At 40.3% G+C, this 22,083-nt stretch overlaps 1 protein-coding gene across 1 annotated transcript; it reads left to right on the forward strand.

The window, feature by feature from the left end:
* Window positions 1-9,142: 9,142 nt before the first annotated feature.
* On the forward strand, window positions 9,143-10,450 carry LOC114189736. Its single transcript, XM_028078406.1, has 2 exons — window positions 9,143-9,263; window positions 9,363-10,450. The coding sequence occupies exons 1-2, from the start codon at window positions 9,143-9,145 to the stop codon at window positions 10,448-10,450; spliced, it is 1,209 nt and encodes a 402-aa protein (XP_027934207.1).
* Window positions 10,451-22,083: the final 11,633 nt, after the last annotated feature.

Raw genomic sequence — 22,083 nt, forward strand, 5'->3', positions numbered from 1 at the left:
CTACCACACACAAGGTTAGTCTTCAAGCATCTAAGGCCATTATCCTGCCAAAGACTAGAGCCTCCCGCTACTCTCACCACTTGGATTAGTTTGCTTTACATGAGACTAACTGATCCTTTAGAGTTTCGAGATACCATCCTTGCTTGAATCATTATCTTAATTATATACACTACACACCAACATGAGATCTCCCCACGAGACTTATGGAATTATGCCTATCTCACACCAAATTCATGTTTCTCAATACCATAACCACCGCTTTTATCTCAAACATCCAATTCTCATGCCAAACCACCACCAACCAACAAATCCATAATCAGTTTCATACCAAACATGCCAATTTCAGTTCATATAAATCGAATAAATCAAATAATTCATGCATTTTGAAGATAACAACCAGCCACCACTTAAAAAGGGAAATAAAATGAAATCCTACACAGTTCTCGCTTAGGCTAAAAGCCTTCGTCCAAGCGACAATAACTGTCTCGCTTAAGCTAGGCATTCTCGCCTGAGCGAGACTTGTAACAGTGATATTATGCAAGCTCTCGCTTGGGCAATACCATCTCGCATGGGCGAGATCACCACTCGCCCAAAATTAAAGTCCCTCGTCTGAACCAGGCGCGAGTAGAGAACACTATTGATTTTCCTCGATTGCTCGCTTGGGCGAGCCATTCTCATCTGAGCGAGAAGATGCGTCGCTCAAAACAAGAGTTGGTCGCATGAGCGAGATGCTCGAGCAGAACCAGGGCGAGCTTCTGTTATTCTCTTCTAGGCGAGACGAGCTTGCTTGGGCGAGAATATCAGTTCTCTCCACTGTTCACGCATGTAGGGCAGAAAAACAACACATAGTAGCATCCAGAATACAAGCCAAACATTTGCACACGATTAAAAATACCATTCAAGCATCCAAAACATAGAACAAACCGCAAACATGCAAAAATAGCTTTAAAACTTAAAAATATATGCTTCCTTTACCTTTTTAGACGTTAGCAAACGAAACAAGTCCGCAACTAAAGCGCTCCACAGCTCCAAGAACTAGAGTAGTGAGTTGGGGTTGGGATGGACTTATCTAGCTTGAAGACTTGAGGATTTCTCTGTGCCCTAGCAGAGCTTCTGCAACAGTAGAGTGGGAAGAGAGAGGAATAGTTTTCTGAAAATGAGACAAGTGAGAGTGTGAGGGACTGGACAAAGTATTGGGGTCCCTTAGTGGGCTGGCCTAGGGCCTATGAAAAGGCCAGGCCCATACACTTATAAGTTTTTAGGGCTTACACACAACGATCAAAATTTGTAGAAAAAAATAATAGTGAACATTTTTTTCTGCAAATTTTTGTAAAGAATATGCAAGAAAATCTCTATAAAATATGGAAAATTCTAGTAATGTGATTAAGAGATGTTAATCAGATTGAGTCAGAATTTAATTATTTTTATACTGATTTTAATTTTTAAATTAAGGGATAATTATAGGCGCACTAGAAAGCATCATAAAATAGGGTTCAAATTGCAACTTTATTAGATTACGTCCACACATTTTTGGCAGCTATGTGTTTTAGAGAAAATGTTTGAAACTGGTCAACAATTTTTTTTTTTGGTTCGAGTGAGTAGAGAAAAACACTTAGAGGTGGAGGTTTATTGCTAGTGTAGAGTCTCGAGCATTGGACGTATTATTGGTATGATGAGTACCTTTTGATTTAATTGTTTGGATTTTTTTTAGAGTTTATAGTTTAAGCATTACCCTATCTTTTTGGTAGAACCAGAAAACGAAAATGACTATAGCATATCCAACATTGAATTTGGAAGAAATAGAGTGAATCAAAGGAAGAATGAAAAAGGTGATCATTGAAAAGGGGTAATGAGAGTTAAACAGGTCTTGTTCTTTTTTGAGTATGTTTTGTTTGTCATGTCAAAAGAAAATTATTTTATTGAGGAAGTAATGTGATTGCTTTTGATTCTTTATGGTTTAGTATAAGGGAGGTTACTAGGTGTTGTTTTTATTTGACTATGTTTTGTTTTGTGATTTTCAAAATTATATTATTTTTCATTTTGGAGAAATGGGAGTTAAGTAGGTCATGTTCTTTTTTTTAGTATGTGTTGTTTGTCATGTCAAAAGGAAATTATTTTATTGAGGAATTAATGTGATTTCTTTTGATTCTTTATGGTTTAGTTTAAGGGGAGGTAAACAGGTATTGTTTTTATTTGACTATGTTTTGTTTTGTGATGTTGAAAATTATGTTATTTTTGTTTTGTTTTGGGGAAGTTTAAGAATAAGTGATTAATTTGGAGTATTCATATAAATTGTAGGTATTTTGGGTTTTTGTTTATCGTATTAGTGTTAGGCTCGTTTGTGAATCGCTGGATGTCACTGTTATAATGAGCTTTTGTGTTGGCTAACATTGAGCGCTACTGAAACAATGTAGTCACTGTTTTAGAACCATTGGGCGCATGGTGCTGATCACTAGACAACATACTCTTTATCTTTGGGGCGCTTTGTGCCGATAGAGTGGCGTTGGGTGTAACCTAACTAGTGTTCTTTATTTGTTATTCATGTTGTTGTGGTTGTATTTAGTGTAGGTTTAGGGGCATCGAGTGTCACCTGAACATTGTTTTGTTTAGGGAATTATCTTATGAGTAGAAAATGTTGAGTTATGTTAATTGTTATAATGGGATGAAATGAATATATACATGCTTGTTTGGAATTGTGGATATGTGTGGTCCCTCAATTTGATGAACCTCCAGGCATCAAAATGGAGAAGAGGGGATCCATGGATGTAGCAGAAATGCAGCTAGAATGAAGGAGTGGAGAGAAGTTTGAAGACTCTTGTAGCTATGGAGATGTGGTGGAGATGAAGTCTAGGAAAGAAGTCTATCCTAGGGAAGGGGCTAGAAGAGTTTTGGTGGAAAACTAGTATAGCAAATGACTCTTGAGGCAATAGTGTGGAGTGATATCAACATCAAGCCTATTACCATTCGAAAGTAACCAAATACAAGTGTAAGGAGGCCTCTTTTGTAGGAGGATGGTTGGCCTTAATGGAATGAAATGTGTAACATCCTAACCGAATATTACTTATTTAAGATAATTTAATAATAACTAATTAAAGAGATAACATTTATTCAACACATTTCCCAAGACACGAGAAATATAAACTTTATTATATGCGCCAAAATGTTTAAAACATCAATTTAATTCGTGCATACATAACTAAATCTAAAACCAAATGAAATATCCAGATTACAACTTCATAAAAATAATTGTAGAAAATAAAATCCATGCAAAATTCCCAAGCTGGCCATTCTTCGACTCTAAGTATCCACGGGCTCACCTGCATCAACATCTGCTCCCTTGTAACGATTTACATGATCACCGCCAAACACATACAGATAGGGTGAGCTCAAATAAAAAGGAATGCAATATACAATAAAGTACTGATTTTAAACCCATTACTCTAACGTAAAACCCAACTGTCAACCCAACATTCACATCTTCCTCTAGACGCCTTTTGATTCTACACCCTTTGATGATTACACTGATCGATCTTTGCTGCCACGAGTGTCTACTCGCCCGTACGACTATAGGCCACCACCTAATAGTCTACACGCGGGAATAAATTTGTCATGGCCACAATCTGTAACATCAAGTGGAGTTCCCCAATACGAACCACAATCCATATTTGTCCCAAGACTACCAAAGTCATCGTATAACACCGAGTAGGGCAATCTTCCGAAGCCATTCCGTACCAGCCACGATTTTGCACACTCCACTAGACTTCCAAAACCACCAGGCTACAACCTCGAGCGGTCACATGTTACCCCAATAGAAGTTATACTCGTAATTGGGACTCCAACAAATCATCGCATCATAACCTCCATCCAAAGCTGTGTAGAACCCTCCACGTAGTCCAACTCTGCACCTGGAATCGTCTAGCGCCACTTACTCTGTCACTAGGCGAACTTGTGCTTTAGGCCGCTTGGCGGGCACCTCACACCACCAGGCGCTACGCGCCTTTCAGGACCTCTGCTAGTTTTCTTCTGCCTGGCGGGACAACCTCTTCTGCCAGGCGTTATAGCCTAGTGCATCCCTATCTTTTCTCTTGTTGCCTGACGACTCATCCCGTGCCGCCAAGCGCCTCACCAGTAATGTCACTACTATTGGTTTTTTTTGACATGTTAGGACTAGTTCCAAGGAACCCTAAGCACGCAATACACAATACATAAGTCAAACTTCATTGCCAGTCATAATCTTATGACTGAACCACACTCAACACATTCACTTACCAACTATTTCACAATTTCAGGTCCTACATTTACCAAATAATGATGAAAATTATCATGCAATTGTTCTTTTACCACTTGCACATACCACATTGATTTTAAAGCCATCATCTCAATTTGCAAAACATGACAGTTCTTCAAACAAACATTATACCACAACAGTCAATGTAAACATACCACTTTGACTCTCTTGCAATCCCAAATATCGCATACTCATAATTACACTTTTTTTATTAATTATCTTTCATACATACTTTCCATTTCCACACACTCTCTGTTCAATTTTAACCCCTAATGTGTACAAAATTTCTAGATAACCACACTTAGAAATCCAACGCAAAACAAAATCAACGTGTCCGCCTACACTTGATGTGTCGCCTGGTGGCAGTTCATGCACCACTAGGCGGTGCATACAAAATCTGGTTTTTTCAAAATTTTCTTGCATCAATAGAAAACCCAAAACTCCATTTATCAATTTAGGTAGGCATTAGGGTTGCCCAAAGGCAGTATATAAGGCATACCCAGTAAAACTTACAAGTAAACCAGATATAGAGATGGCAATTAGAGTTGTTGTTTCCATTATTTTAATTCTAAAGTTTCCAGATCACAATAGATCTATAGGATAAGATCCTTATATTTACAGCGGAATGGTATACAAAGTCAACTAAATGAATAAAAAAGAGTATTTATGGCTACGCAAACTGTTGAGGATAATTCTAAACTTTGGTCTTCTGACATACATTCCTCTTTGCTTCAAAGTTGATCTCCCCTCTTGAGGCCTTTTTCTTCATAGTACTTACCCTCAAAGCACATACACAAAACAAACAATTAATTTAACAAATAATTGGCATCATTAGGACTCGAACCCAAGTCCTTTCAATACGACTAAGTACTCTCAACCACTTGAGCCAGTACTATTCCACATCATAAAAGGCACCATTAAATGTCATAAAAGATCCCACTACCTGCATTTATTGAATAATTATTTCTTTAATTATTTAAATTCCTCGGGTCTTACAAAATGCAACATCAAATGAAATGGAAATGTAGCTTGGAGAGGAAGCTTGATATGTGCTCGTGTGATGCAATGAAGTGAAGGATCAATAGCCATGTGTCACTCACACTCTCCATGCCTTGCACCATGAGTAAAATGTGCGTTCCAAGCTTTGCACAAGCATGAGATGTGCGCTCCAAACCTTGCCTTCCAAGCTAGTCTCGACCAAGTTTCTAATTGGGCTTGAATTAGCCCAATTTGAAGGCTAAACAACAATGTACTTTAACATTTTATTCTACAAAGCATGGCCTAACATTTGGCTCAAAATAATTCTACTATAATTCTCCAACATGCATGCCTCAGATTTTGATATCTTCTTTAGCTTATGAGAATAGCATATGAAGCCCATGACGATTTTTCTCCTCTTGAGAAAAGCCCATTTGAATCTTTCTAAGCATGCCTCTTTTTATTGGACCTTTGAGTGGGCTTGGGCCTTGAAATGCATGTGGGCCTAGAGTTAGGTCTATAATAGACTCATCACAATTAAAAGTGGTGCACTCTGTCAATTTCTAGTGGTGAGCTTGAGTATTAACTCCGTCCATAAGACTCTTTGAGAAAGCAACGAGGAGTGGTCTTTACCCGTAAGTTTCTCTAAAAGAAGAGTGGGAAGGATAATTCCAAGTAACTGTTCTGGAGGTGAACTTCATTGGTAAAGCTCTTAGGAAGAGTGGTGGAAAGTGTCATCTATGTACTCTGCCGCAAAAATTCTCTACAGGAGCAGTGGGAATGAACTTCACTCACAAGACTCTTGGAGAGCATTGGGAAGTGGACCTTGTCTGTAAGACTTGTGCAAAGCAGGAAAGGTGGTTGGCCTAGTGGTGAGCAATCATTGGGTAAGTTACGTGTGATATTTACAGTGGAAACATGATTCCTGACGCTGAGACCATTGGTGGTTATATTATTTGCAATGATAAAATGTTTTAAATTGTTGTGCAAGACAATAGGTTTTGTAAGACAATTGGTAGGTTGAATGGTGTTGTGAGACATTATGGTTATGTAAGGTTTGAGTGAGTTGTTATATGTTACTATTAATGTATACTTACAATTATGATGTTTGCTATTTTTGTTAGCTCACCCTTGTGTTATTGGGTGTGCTCATGATGATCATATTTCATATAGGAACAAAATTTATTGTAGATGCAACCGAAGATGCACAATTGTGAGGAGATGTAATGGAGAGTTTGTGAGGAGAATTTTATTAAAAGCATTGACGAATAATGTTTTATGGATCATACTTATACATATTGGGTTTATTTGATGGTTATATATTGCGAAAATGATTTTTTTAAAGAAATAAAGGATTTTAAGTTTTCGTTTAAACATGGTGGTATCAAAGTTAAATTTTGTCTGGCTTAAGTATTTTTCATAAGAGTTAGTGAAATCCTAGACAAGGTGTTACATGTAGTATTAGTGCCTTATTACTTTCTGTACTACACCTAGGCGGCCTAGCCCGACTATAGCCACAAGACTCGTCCACATAGCTGCCAAGTACGCAAATAATCACCATACGTATGCCAAGCAAATGAAAGTAACCAGCCTAAACCGCTATAAGAGCAACTGGTCTAAGCCACTAAAGAAGTAACCGGTCTAAGCCGGTATCTCAAAGAAACTAAACGAGAACTTAGCAAATTCTTAGCATTACAAGCAAAACCCCTAAGGCCTGCGATAATCGAACTAAGTAACTTGGACTAAGGCCCAAGCCCACCTACGACCCAAACAGAGGCCTGACCCATGATGTGGCCAGACATAATTAATAATCTATAAATATGCATGGACCCCAGCAATTAAAGGTACGCATTCATTACTCCCTTAATTATGAGATTTGACTTTCTGAGAGTTTTTTGCTGACTTGAGCATCGGAGTCTCTTCCGCAGGTAACCCCTCTAGGGTCCAAACCGGTCCAAACCGAGATACCCACATATGGCATATGGCAGCCGGGAGGAAGCCTACTGAGGAGATTGCGGATTGAGGTAAGGTAACGCTTATGTCTGACATATCTTATTTGTTCTTCGCAGGAACAATTGGCGCCCACCGTGGGGCACGAGATAATACTTTACGGACCAACCCGCATTCTCTCGAAGATGGTTTCTACCCGCAACAAAGCAGGAGTTAACAAGCAAGCTGAAGCAGGTCCTGCAGCACCTGCTACTACCACCCCAGACTTGACCGCTATCCTAAACGGTCAAGCCAAGATGTAACAGGAACTGGCTGATTTGAAGAAACGCAGTGTTGATGAGATGGAGGCACTACGACAGGGAAACTCACGGCTAAGGCGAAAGATCGAAGCCGATCCCACTCAAAAGGGAAAGGCTAAGGAAACATCTGATGCCGCAAGGTCCCCAGCTTTCCAGCCTACCGAAGAAGAAAACGAGTACAATCCTACCCCGCACACCTTCACCATCACTCAACAAACTTCCATCCTCTAAACCCATCATACACACTTCCATCCCACCCTCCAGGGAACACTGCGGCTCCTACCCCCATTGTCACCCTCCCCACCACCCACATTCCACCTTACAACATCCCTTCCACCCTACCCACCACCCACATCCCACCCTACAACATACCTCCCACCCTCCCTACCATCCATATCCCCCTCACAACTTTACATCAACCTTTCCCACCCTCGTCCACCATTCCATCCCCCCTCACTCTCTCCCATCCACACAACCCAGACGCCGTCATCCTTTTACTGATTTCATCGCCAACACCCCCTCCCTGCCCAATGGGAACCTTTCACACTAGAACGCTATACAAGTGAGATCGATCCAGACGAGCACCTCAAGGTCTATATCACCCATGTCGCCCTCTACACTTCTCACGATGCCGTTTTCTGCAAGGCCTTACCTACCACTCTTAAAGGCCCCGCCCTCGAATGGTTTACCACCCTTCCGCCATACTCCATCGACTGCTTTGACACCCTCTCCCACATGTTCACAACTCACTTCGCCGGCAACCGCCCACATCAAACTATAACCATATCCCTTCTTGGCGTCAGACAGGAACAAGACGAGACGCTTCGGGCTTTCATCGACCGCTTCAGTAAGGCTGCCCTTCGCACACCACACCTTAATCGGGAAATGATACTTCAGTGCATGGCACTCACTCTCAAACTCGGCCCCTTCGCCAACAACGTCTACCTCCACCCACCCGTCTCCATGCATGAATTGAAGCTCCGCGTCGCATACTACATCTGCATGGAAGAGATGCAAACTCTCCATATAAAATTCTGCAATAACTATACACCCTCTGCAACAACCCCCCTACACAACCTTCCCGGCCTGACCCTAGACCTAGAGAACCTTGCCAACCTCACTTCACCAAATACGCACCCCTAAATGTTCCTCGATCCCGTCTCCTTGACGGAGCCCTACAGGCCGACCTCATCCTACCGCCACGCAAGACGACCACTCCCCCAAACGCAGACATGACTAAATATTGTCGCTATCACCGAAACAACGGCCACACCATAGAGGAATGCAAAGCACTCCAAGACAAGATTGAAGAATTGGTTCGTGTTGGCCACTTCCGTCGCTTCATCCGCCGAGACGACCACCCTTTAAGATCCGATCACCCTCCACGTTCTGACCACCGACGCCCTCCTTGCGATTCTCGTCACGACAAATTTCCTAGGCAACCCACCAACCGCGACCCTAACTTGCTCGCACTGATATCGTCCTGACCGACCCCCCACTACGCGACACCATTAACACTATCTCTAGTGGCTTTGCTAGTGGGGGATCCACCACATCAGCTAGAAAGAGACATCTCCACCATCTATAATTCATCAACCATATCACCCACTCCCATCACAGACGCCGCATGCCCCCCATAACCTTCACATATGACGATTTTCATGGCCTCGATCACCAACAGGATGACCCCATGGTCATCACGGTGGAGTTGGAAAATTATGCCATCAAGAAGGTCCTCATCGACCAAGGTAGGTCAGTTGACATCCTCTATTGGGCAACATACTAGAAACTACAGTTCCCCACTACCGCTATGGTTCCATACAATGAACCCATATATGGTTTCTCAGGGGAAAAAGTCTCCACCTACGGCTACATCGACCTCCATACTGTCTTTCGTGATAGCGCTCAAACCAAGACAATCCTCATCCGCTTCCTTATCGTCGACGCGCCTACATCATATAATGTCCTTCTTGACCGACCATCCCTCAACACTCTCGGTGAAGTGGTATCTACACCTTATCTGGCCATGAAATGTCCATCCCCATCTGGCGATATCCTCACCATCCACGATGACCAATGGCTTGCGCGCGAATGCTACATGGCCAACTTACGCCCACAACTTCCCATTCTTCAAACCAATCATATTGAGCGTCCACCCGGCTTTGACATAGCCCTATTTGGAGATGATTTGGACCCCAAAGTAGGTCGGGATGCCCGCCTCGAGCCGGTCGATGAAACTACACCACTGGAACTCCCTAATGGACGCACCATCAAATTGGGCACGGGCTTACAACCCGAGCAGCGCGAAATCCTTACGCCTACCCTCATCAGCAACACTGACCTCTTTTCCTGGTCCGCTGCTGACTTGCCCGGCGTTGACCCTCAAGTCGCATCCCACAAACTCTCAATTTACAAGGATGCCAGGTATGTCTCCCAGAAGAAACGAAAGCTTGGTGACGAACGCCGACTAGCAGCCAAGACTGAAGCCGACAAGTTACTCAACGTAGGGTTCATCGAAGAAGCCCATTACACCACCTGGCTTTCCAACGTAGTATTGGTCAAGAAAGCTAACGGCAAATGGCGAATGTGCGTCGATTACACGGATCTCAATAAGGCCTGTGCTAGGGACGCCTACCCCTTACCCAACATCGACCGGCTAGTTGACGGTGCAGCCGGTAACAAAGTTATCAGTTTTCTGGATGCATACTCTGGTTACAACCATATTCCAATGGTCGCATCCGACATGACCAAAATCGCCTTTGTTACAGACGATGCCAACTACTTCTACAAATTTATGCCATTCGATCTCACAAATGCAGGAGCAACGCCTCATTGGCCGACTAACCGCCATCTCCCGCTTCCTCCCCAAATTGGCCGAACAAACCCAACCCATTATTCAACCGCTCAAGAAATCGGTCAAGTTCTCGTGGAATGACAAATGTGAACACGTTTTCCAAAAACTCAAAAACATCCTAATCTCACCACCCATCCTCCATAAGTCGGACACTCATCAACCCATACTCGTCTACATCACTGCCACAGATTACACCGTAAGCACCGCACTAGTTCATGAAGTCGATGGCATTCAACACCCTGTGTACCTTGTCAGCTGAAATCCGATACCATATGGTGGAGAAATTAGCCTTGTCCCTAGTACACACAGCGCGATGCCTACGTCCCTATTTTCAAAACCATAACATAATCGTCAAAACTGATTACCCCATCCAGAAGATACTTCAAAAGCTAGACCTTGTCGGCCGCATGTCGTCTTGGGTCGTAGAATTATTCGAGTTTAACATCCATTACGAACCCCGCGACCCCATCAAAGCTCAATGTCTCCTAGACTTCGTCAACGATCTGTAATAAACCCTTGAAGAGGACCAATGGACATTGTACATTGATGGTTCCTCAAACCCAAAAGGAGCAGGTGCTAGTATCGTCTTAGAAGGCCCCAACGACATCCTCATCGAAAAATCTCTTCACTTCGCCTTCAAAACATCCAACAACCAAGTTGAGTACGAAGCCATCATCGCCGGTCTATCCCTCGCCCGCGAAGTCGGCGTCAAAATGCTGACGTGCAAAATCGATTCCAAACTCACAATGGGACATTTAAATGACGAATTCCAGATCAAAGACCCTACCCTCCTACAATACTTTCACTTGGTCTAAAATGTTATACAATCTGCTTTTGAACGAGTCTCTATCTAGCACATCCCCCAATCTGAAAACGTCAAAGCCGACATATTATCCAAACTGGTCAACACTAAGCTAAAAACCCGACATCGATCCCTCTTATAGCAAACACTATTCGCCCCTTCCACAACAAACACTTGTCATACCCTAACCCAACACCAAGCCGACAATTGGACAACCCCCTACATCCAGTACCTCTGAACCGGTAATCCCCTGCCTGACGCCAACAAGAGTTGGCTTGCTAAAGCCGCCAAGTACACAATGATAGATGATGACTTGTACAAGCGAGGATATGACCAGTCGCTTCTCAAATGTGTCACGGCCGAACAAGCCCAGTACATCATTAAAGAATTACACGAAGGAATATGCGGCTATCATTTCGGCGCACGCACCATGACTACTAGAATCCTCCGCGACGGCTACTTCTGGCCGACCATGGAGGCCGATTGCCACACTTTTGTCAAAAAATATATACCCTGCCAGAAACATGGTAACCTCATCCATTAAAAACAAGAACAACTTCATTCTATATTATCCCCGTGGCCATTCGCAAAGTGGAGAATGGACATTCTCGACCCTTTTTCCCCAAGGAAAGGCTAAGTAAAATTCCTTATAGTAGCCATCGACTACTTCACCAAGTGGATAGAGGTCAAACCATTAGCCACCATTACAGCCCAACAAGTCCAACAATTCGTTTGAAAAGATATTGTATGCCGATATGACGTCCCACATACGATCGTCACCAACAATGGCCGACAATTCATAGACAAAGAACTCGTTAAATTCTATACGGCCTAGGCATCAAACATGTAACCAGCTTCGTTGAACACCCACAGACCAATGGACAAGCCGAAGCAGCAAACAAAGTCATACTAGTAGAACTGCGCAACGGCTGGATAACACTAAGGGCCGATGGCCAGAGGAATTAGTGGAAGTGTTGTGGGCCTACAGGTGTACCCCTCAATCAGCAACAAACGAATCCCCATTCAGCCTAGTATACAGCAGACGCCATGATACCAGTCGAAATTGGCAAACCATCCCTACGCCGAGAACTGTACGACCCAGTTCAAAATCACCAAAATATGAGCACCCACCTCGACCTCCTATCTAAATTAAGAGAAAAGGCCCAGATACGCAAATTAGCAGTAAAACAAAGAGCAGCCAGAAAGTATAACGCGAAGATGCCGGAGGAGGAGCGTATAAGCTTGAAAATTTATTAGGTGAAGAGATACCCAATATATGGAATGTGTCCCACCTTAAGTTTTATTTCAGTTAAAACATCTATTGTACCGAATACTTGTAACCTTGGGTGTACTCTTTTTCTTCACCTGGTCTTTTTTCCCTAAGGAGGGTTTTGGCCAGGGAGTTTTTAACGAGGCACCCCGAAGTTCATGAATAAAACAAAGGGTTATTAACCTCAAGTCCACTCCTTGTACTTCAATTTTAAATCAATTAGGTTTCTCACCCTTACCACAAGTAAGCGGTTTGGGTCGAATACCCTTAACTTAATTTTAAATCGATTAAGTTTCTAACCCTTATCACAAGTAAGCGGCCTGGGTCGAACACCCTTAACTTCATTTTAAATCGACTAAGTTCCCCACTCTTACCACAAGTAAGCGGTCTGGGTCAAACACCCTTAACTTCATTTTAAATCGATTAAGTTCTCCACCCTTACCACAAGTAAGCGGCCTGGGTCGAATACCCTTAACTTCATTTTAAATCGATTAAGTTCCCCACCCTTACCACAAGTAAGCGGCCCGTGTCGAGTACTCTCATTAACCAACAAACGTCAATAATATTCATCCAGGTAAATAGGCATAAAACGTAAAATATAGCATACATAACAACATTATCCAACAAGCGCGCTCTTATCACGTATGTTATCGCCAACAACCATAAAACAAATATATCCACAATATATATCACATTAAAAGCAATGAAAAATATTGTAAGGGTTATTACAGACTTAGGATTCATTATAAATAGAACATCATAAAAACTACATCCTAAGCCGCTTTTTTGTCATCACCCCCCACGGCCACTCCTGCGTTCATGTCCTCATCCGCCGTGGTCTTCTCTACCTCCTCCTCAAGGCTGCTCTCGGCTTCATTGATGAGTTGGTCGTCTAGCACATCTTTGTTCACATCAAACCTCGGATTCGTCACATCCACATCCTTACATAAAAAGGTCGTTTGCCTCACCCCTTTTTGAAACCCATTGATATGCTCTTGGATGATGCGACTTTTTAGGTCCTCGAGCTCGACTTCTAGCCCTTAATGTTTTTCCTTCAGCTCATTATAATCCGCCTTAAGGTCGACAATCTTCCCTTTAAATTTCTCCTCTGAGTCCAAGCAGCGAACCTTCCAAGTCCCCAACCTCTTTTTCTCCTCCTTCCACTCCTTCATTTCCTTCTCCCACGCCGCCTTTTCTTTCGCAAACTTATCAACCTTACCCTGCAGTTCCTCCAACTTGTCACGGTTTCCTTCCTTCAGCTCTCTTCGGTACAACGACCCAACTCGACGCCCCAATATTAGCGCCTTGCTGCTAAACTCCACCATAGTCCACACCAGATGGTCCGGCTCCATGCTATCAATTGAATTGATTAGCGTCTCTAGCATGGTGATCTCAATATTCTTCCGAACAATCGTCTCTGGTAACTCAATCAAACTAGCTTCCGGCCCTTTCACACCACTAGACGTCCCCTACCCTAGCAAAGCGACCCTCACTTTCTTAACATCTTTGTCTCTGCCAGGCCTAGCCGGCAACTCGGCTTTCCTCTTTGTGCTGCCATGTACATGTACCTCCACCAATGACTCTTGTAAATTTGGAACTTCAGTGTTCCCGACAGCTTCCGCCTTAACCGCCTTCTCCTTCTGTAGTGCTCGGAAAAGGGTCAATTTTTTCTTCCCAACTTGAGCCATATGACCTGCATTGTACACACCAAATGTTGATTAGTTAACTTAGACACATTGAAACATTTGAAATCACAAACAGATACCTTCAATATCAATAATCGGATGAATCGAATTATAAACCCTAACTAAGCCCTTAGTGGAAAGTCTATATGTAAACTTCATCAGCACTTCCACCACCTCCCTATTCGCCATCGACAACTCATCAGTATTCATGTCCTTATATCGCCAGGGGTTACCCGTCCAACTAAAAGGAAATTTAGTACTCCCATCTGCGTTGAAGAAATACGACCTCCCTCCCTCCTTCACCACCACTTTGAAAAACCCATCCTTGAAGTGTTTGAACGGTTGAGTAAACGCATCCAGCCTACTTAAACTCGGCCTGCTCACCAAGGATAGCCATGTTGTCGGTTGTCGTGGCCTTGTGTCATAGAAGTATAAAAATGCAAGGGGAGAAGGTTGTAGATACAACGACTGACAAAGGACACGGAAGGCCTACAAATACGCCAAGTTGTTCGGATGCAATTGGGTAGGCGCTACATTTAATAGGTGGAGCACCCCCATAACGAAGCCGTCTAACGGCAACCTCACATGCAGTTGCAAAAAATGACACATGTACATGTAGAAGAACGTGTCGGCAACTCCTTCTTGCCTATGGCAAACGCGCTCAACAGTGCTCACCTGCTCCAATGATACTATATCACGGTTCACATCCCTCGCTATGATAGGAGTACAATTCGGCCATGAGTTCAGCAGCCTGGACCATCGAAACAACGATGACTGGTTTCGAACATCAATCGCAACCCAATCATAATCGGCCTTCGCCGGAGGGTCTTCCCTCACTTCAGTTATCGTTTCCATAGGAATTCTCCTCACTCGATGATGACAACGACACACTATCACTAGTATTACACATACCTTTCGAGAAAGAAAGATGTTGCCAGGTACAAGGGACTAATCGGACAGCTCTAACGCACGCAGATCTCTGATTTCATAATTCTTACAAATGAGCCAACAAAAACAAACTCTCCACGCAACCTTCATTTAGAAACGATGATTCCAAACGACACAACTCCTTCCCGCCAAAAGTCACAACCCATATGAAGCGTCACAATGCACACCAAAGGTCACAAACCTTAAAAATGACGGTGCAAAACCCCTTTGGATTAGACCTCTGACATTTGTCACCCTTTCACTTGCCACAAACCTTTTCACATTTTAAGCCTTAACACTGTTTATCACATTTAAAGGTTGGGGGACTGGTGTACTACATCGCGGCTCAACAAATACACCTAGGCGGTTCAACAAAACACACCAACACTTCTCATCTCATCCTTTGCCGCTATAGATACACCGACAAAGGCTGGGGGGATTGGTGTACTACACCTAGGCGGCCTAGCCCGACTATAGCCACAAGACCCGTCCACATAGCTGCCAATGACACAAATAATCACCATACGTATGTCAAGCAAATGAAATCAATCAGCCTAAACCGCTATAAGAGCAACCGGTCTAAGCCACTAAAAAAGTAACCGGCCTAAGCCGGTATCTCAAAGAAACTAACGAGAACTTAGCAAATTCTTAGCATTACCAGCAAAACCCCTAAGGTCCGCGATAATCGAACTAAGTGACATGGACTAAGGCCCAGGCCCACCTACGGCCCAAACAGAGGCCTGGCCCATGACATAGCCAAACATAATTAATAATCTATAAATATGCATGGACCCCAACAATTAAAGGTACGCATTCATTACTCCCTTAATTACGAGATTTGACTTTCTGAGAGTTTTTTGCTGACTTGAGCGTCGGAGTCTCTTCCGCAGGTAACCCCTATCGGGTCTAAACCGGTCCAAACCGAGATACCCACAGATGGCATATGGCAGCCGGGATGAAGCCTACTTAGGAGATTGCGGATTGAGGTAAGGTAATGCTTGTGTTTGACATATCTTATTTGTTCTCCGCAAGAACACTTTCTAAGCTAAAACCCTCATTTGAAAAAAATATATAGTGGTAGGAAAGAGTAAATGAACATTTACATGATTTAACTTAAATAAAACATTAAGTGCATCGTGTTCCATGTATTAGGAACTGATTTTCTTGAAAGATATGCTCCTTTGCTAACCTCCTCCTTAATTCAAAAGGGGCATTGCCAATTAGCTGAAAACTTTCCTTCATTCTTCTTGCCTTCACTAACCAAGCGTCAAATGAGATAACCTTAGTGAAATGACCGCAGTTTATCCTTAGAGTTATACCTTTTGGTTGCTCTTTTCTTACATGCTTCTTCTCAAATGTGTTCTTTGTCTCACAATTCACTAATAGATATAGGTTGCTCATAATGTAGTCTTCACTAATTTTAAGATCATACAACTAGCGCTGGAGGGATGGTTCTCTGATTAGTATTGGGATCATCACGTCTACCCTAAAAAGCTAGGTTATAGTGGGTTTTCATGGGTATCATCACGTCCACCTTCCTTTTACTATTCCCAACCTCTTTTTTTTATTCAAAGAGGATCACCTTGTAACGACCTCTTCTTAACCATTTGTTTGAGGATGCTCAATCAAACTAGTCATGTGGTGAATATTGAGACCCTTGTAGAACTTAGCTAGCCCTTTGGCAATAAATTTCTTTCATTGTTTGTTATCATTGTGTGGGTATCCCACATCAGTTAATAATTTTTTCCATAAATTATTGGTCTTAATCTACTTAGTGAAATAATCAATTGCTATGAAAGGAATTAGAGTTGTACCTTTCAAAGTGTGAAGGGTCTAACAATGTTTGTTCCCCACACACCAAAAGGTGAAGGAGATATAATGTTGTGAAGTTCTTCCAGCTTAAAGTGAACTAATTTGCCATGTTGTTGACAATGCAAACACAATTTTTTCTTACGTAATCAACGCAATGTACTTTTAAGGGGGGCCAATAGTATCATTCTCTTGGCATTTCTACTACCATTGATTGAAGCTCACATATTACCTTGTGTAACTCTTCAAACACATATTTATTTGATGTGACCCAATGCATTTCAACAATGTTGTTGAGTACCTTCTTTTGAACAATTTAGTTCCAAATGACCATGGATCTCAAAGCCTATTTTCTCTTGTTTTTTTTTTTGTCTTTTTCCGGTGCCTCGCCAATTTTTCTAAATCGAAGGAGTGGTGCCATCCAAGTATTTTACAAGACATCAAAGGCCATACACTCGTGCATGTTTATGGTTAGGTTTAGCAAAACTCATTATAATAACAATTCGTTACAACCTTTCATGTTTAGAAAATGTGTCAACCTTAACATTATTAGACCATCTAATATGCTCTAACTATGCTTCTTCAAAATTTGTTACCAGGGTTACTAGTTATGTGTTAGTTCAACATATGATTCTGATTGCCCCTATATCTCATCTTAACATCAGTCTAGCTATCAATGCCACATACTCGTTCTGAATATTTAACACCTTAAAATTAATCTGTAAAGATTATTCTATCAAGTTTCCCTGATCCCTCGAGAACTACTCTCACTCTACATCCATTGATGTTAAATGATCCATCCACGTAAAGGGTTCACATTTGATCGTCATCCGCTTTGGTCATGGTTTGCAATTCATTAGTGAAGTATACTAAGCATTGAGCTTTGATAGGCCTATTGGTTCACACATCATATGGAAATCAAATATCTTTATTGACCATCTTTTCATTCTCACTACCAGTTCAAGCATCTTAAGTATCTTGTGAATAAGATGGTTTGTTCGAACCAAGATTTCATGACTCCATAAGTACGATCATAGCCTTCTTATGATTGTTACAAGTGCTATGGTCACTTTTTCTATAGTTCGATATCTAGTTTCGGTTCTTGGAGAATTCTACTAACGAAATATATAGACTTGCATTTCTTTTCAAATTCTTGCTCTAATGTAATATTGACAATATCTTCAAACAAAACTAGATATAGCACCAATGGCTTGTCTGCCCCTAGTTTCTATAAAACCAAAGGTAATACAAGGAATTGTTCTAGTTTTGAGAATACACTTTAATAAGTAGGCTTCCAACTGAAATTTGTCAACTTCTTCATCAATCAAATAATTAGTTTAGTCTGTTCGGGTAATTTGGGCATGAATCAAGATAAAAATGTTAATATGCCCACCAATTGTTAAGCTCTTTTAAACTTTTTGTGCTTCATATGTCGATTATGGCCTGAAATTTATCTAAGTTCACCTTTGTTCTCTTGTGTTTGAGCACAAATCCTAAGAACTTTCCTCCATCAACATTGAAAATACATTTCTCTGGGTTTAACCTCGTATTGTAAGCTCAAAGTACTAAAATGTCCTTTTTCAAATCTAATGCATCTTGTCGACATGAATTAGATTTGACTACCATGTCGTTAAGATAAATCTCTATGTTTCAACCAATAAGGTTGTGAAAAATTTTATACACTAGCCTTTGATATGTCACCCTAGCATTCTTGAGACCAAATGACATTACCTTGTAGTAATAATTGGAGTCCTTTGTGATGAATGTTGTTTTTTCTTTATCTTGTGGGTGCATACAAATTTGGTTATACGAAGGATAGAGGCACATGCTTAAGAAGACTAAGCATGTTTAGAAAGAAAGTTCATTAATCCTTCATCCCTTTCATTTGTGTTTGTTATTTTTTATTCCCTAAGTTGACTTAGTTGAATCAACTTTAGTTGACTTGTTGACCTTTGACTAGGTTTGACTTGTTGACTATAGTTGACTTTACTTAAGCCAACATGTTAATCTATGTTTATTTGCTTTGTAGGTTAATTAGGAGTAAGAAAGCAATGCTAGGTGGCGCATGGTGATTGGGGAGCATAAATGATGTGGAGGAGAGAGTAAAGCAAAGGCATAAAGCATAAAGAAAAATGCATAAAGCAAGTGTACCTATGTACCTTTGGTCTCCTTTGTTTTTAGCACACTTTGGCCACTTTTTGGAGACATATGAGACACATTCTTGGTCTCCTTTTGTGCTAGAACGAAATTAGCCTTGCATACACCATAGTTAGCTCTTTTGTCTCTCATTTTTGTAACCTTATTTGACCTAGTTTCTAGAAGCTAGGGTTATGTTTTTGTATAGACATCCTTAGGCATCTTTTATTTGCTTAGAGGCCCTTAAACTCTTCTATATAAGGGGGCTCCTAGACATGTAAAAGGGTTGAACATTTTGAAGTAAAAACACTTTTGTGTCTCAACCATTTGTGAGAGTTTCCTCTCTTGGGAGTGAATACTTTTAAGCCTTATCTTGCATAGCAAGTGGCAGCACACATTCACTCATCTTCAAGGTTGCCATGACTTCTAGCCTAGCCTTTTAGTGGCGTGCTTCTCACATTTTTACCATTTCTTTCCTATCCATTTTATGTTTTCTTCTTCCTTTAATTGTTTTTGGTTTTCTATGGTTTATGTGCCTTCCATTTCCTTTTTGTTTTGAATCATCCATCATCTTCTTCTCTTGAGCTTTGTGAAAGGAACCTTCACATCTAGATAGCATGCTATCTTAATGTCCAGTGGGGATTTCACTTAGCTTTCTTAATCAACTCAGACCATATTCAACAATCTTAAAAAGGAACAAGATAATCCTTCATCACAAACATATAGAGTTGTTGTCCTCCTCCCATGGTTCTCCTAAACTCTAGTACAAAAGTGTTTAAACTATCCAAAATTGAACTAGAAAAACAACATAAAAATAACAGAGAAATATTGTTTTTATAGAAATTAACACATAACTCTAGCTCCAAAAGTGTTGGTCAAATCTTGATGTTTCCTCCATAGGTGGGTTTTCTCCAAGCTTGAGCCTCAGGTCTTATGGTCAACAATGGAGCTTTCCTTCCTTGGAGGCTTTCCTATGAAGCTTAACTACCATTTCTAGTGCTTGAGATTTCTTTACAATGAAGGTTTCTTCATTGAGGCTTAGTGTTAACATTGTTGCTCAGCCGCAAGGCTCACATTTGAATCTTTACTCAACCGCTTTCAGTGTTCAACATCAGCTTTGGGGCTCGGCGTTATATGCCTTAATACCTTTGAAAATATCCGCAAAAATATCACAAACACATCAGTTTTCAATTTTCTTACTTCTCTACTTCTCATTTTGTGATTTAAAGTAAAAATGGCTTGTTTTTCCCAAGAACTATATTTAATTCATACATGATAACTGTCTCCCTAAACTATAACATAAAATTAGAATTGGTCCCTGCTTGAAAATTTGATTATGTTTGGTTCCCTAACTTTAGAAGGCCATGGATTTAGTCTCCCCTAAAACTCTAAATCAACACTAGGCTTCAACTGGTGTCCACTTATTGCTTTTTGCATCCGCTTTTTTTCGATGCTATTCTTCAACATTCTTGTAAGTGATTTCTCTTCTTTGGTTATTTTCTTTTTAATTAAAAACTTTTATTATATTTTCTTAAAAAAATAGAAAACATAAGAACGAATGAGTAAAATTTAATATATATATATATATATATATATATATATATATATAATTGCATTTTTAGTTATAAATTAACTTCAACTTAACACAAATATCTAATTGTAAATATGGATTAAATTGAAATTGTAAATATTCGAGGTTGTAGGATAAAAAATCGCTTATAAAAAGAAGTTGTAGTTCTATGTGCCAATTGTAAATAGTTGATCTTTATACTATTGAAATACAATTATCAAATTTATGATGTTCTATGAATTTAACTTGTAGTATTCAGGTCAACCGGGAAGCTATGAGTGTGAATATTATGTGGTCAGGCACATGCATAGAATTATATTTGCAAACATTGTTGACTCAAAGATTAAGTATTAAGTATTTAGTATTCAAAGATTGTTGACTCAAACTGTTTATTGTGTAAATTTTCAATAACGCGTAAAAGTCTTAAAGGAAGACGATGTTAGGTATTTTGTTAGTTTTAATGTAAATATTATATGTATAATCATTAGGTTAGGATTATATATTTGATGTAAATATTAGATTGAATTTCATGTAAATATTAGGTTAGGATTACATTACAACTTTGAAAGAAAATATACATTTGTAGTTGTTCGGGATAATTATATGCAGGTTATGTATATGGTAAGGAGCACAAACGAATTTGTTATTTTAAAAAAAGTCACTTTTTATATTGGTTACACTAAAAAAAATGATATCTAGTGGTTGTTATTTTGCGGAGGTTATAAAAAACCCCACAAATTAGCATAAGCTTATAAAAAACCTTTATAAATTAACATAATTTAGGATGGTCTAGTAAATTGTCTAAAATGATAATAATAGTGACATTTTTGTATTCTATTTGTAGTGTTAAGGCCTCAACCAGTATAAAAAGTGCCTTTTTTTATATCAGTTAAGGCCACAATGGACATTTTCTATATTGATTATGGCCTTAACCGATATAAAAAAAGACACTTTTATATACCGATTATGACCTAAAGTGATATAAAAAGTCACTTTTATTACATAATTTTTCTTTTCCTAATGGATTTTTTATACTAATTTCAAAACTGGTATAGAAAATGAACATTCTTTATCGCCTATATTTATACTGAATCTGGAATCGATATAGAAAATCTTTTTTAACCGACATAAACAAATTTCCCTGGACTAGGTTAGAAAAAAAAAACAAAGGAACCTAATTGCTCTTCCTTCTATGGACTAACAAAACTCACTAGCTCTTTTTCTCTCTCTCATTTCCCATGGAGAATTGAACCCTATCTCAAAGTAACAAACAAGCAAGGTTATCTTTTGCTTTTTCCCTTCTAGTAAATATTCGTTTTTTTTTTTAACTCGTCTTTCTTATTTAAAAGATGATGGGGGCAAGAGTATCCTTCTTTTGATATTGGTTTCATTCATATTCCATCACTCTTCTCTATAAGAAATTCTAGATCTGCTTTATAAGAAGGCATATATAGCAGCAAGGTTCTCACCAAGAGCAAGAAAAGAGGTTAATCAATTCAGTGTGTTGATAGGTAA

The sequence above is a fragment of the Vigna unguiculata genome, chromosome 1 (assembly GCF_004118075.2).
Source record: "Vigna unguiculata cultivar IT97K-499-35 chromosome 1, ASM411807v1, whole genome shotgun sequence".
Classification (NCBI taxonomy): domain Eukaryota; kingdom Viridiplantae; phylum Streptophyta; class Magnoliopsida; order Fabales; family Fabaceae; genus Vigna; species Vigna unguiculata.

Excerpts from the sequence above, each read along its gene's own strand:
- LOC114189736 (XM_028078406.1), top strand. The coding sequence starts at position 9,143 with ATGCCCCCCATAACCTTCACATATGACGATTTTCATGGCCTCGATCAC. Across the intron at positions 9,264-9,362 it reads GAAGGTCCTCATCGACCAAG|GGGAAAAAGTCTCCACCTAC; the intron begins GTAGGTCAGTTG and ends ATGGTTTCTCAG.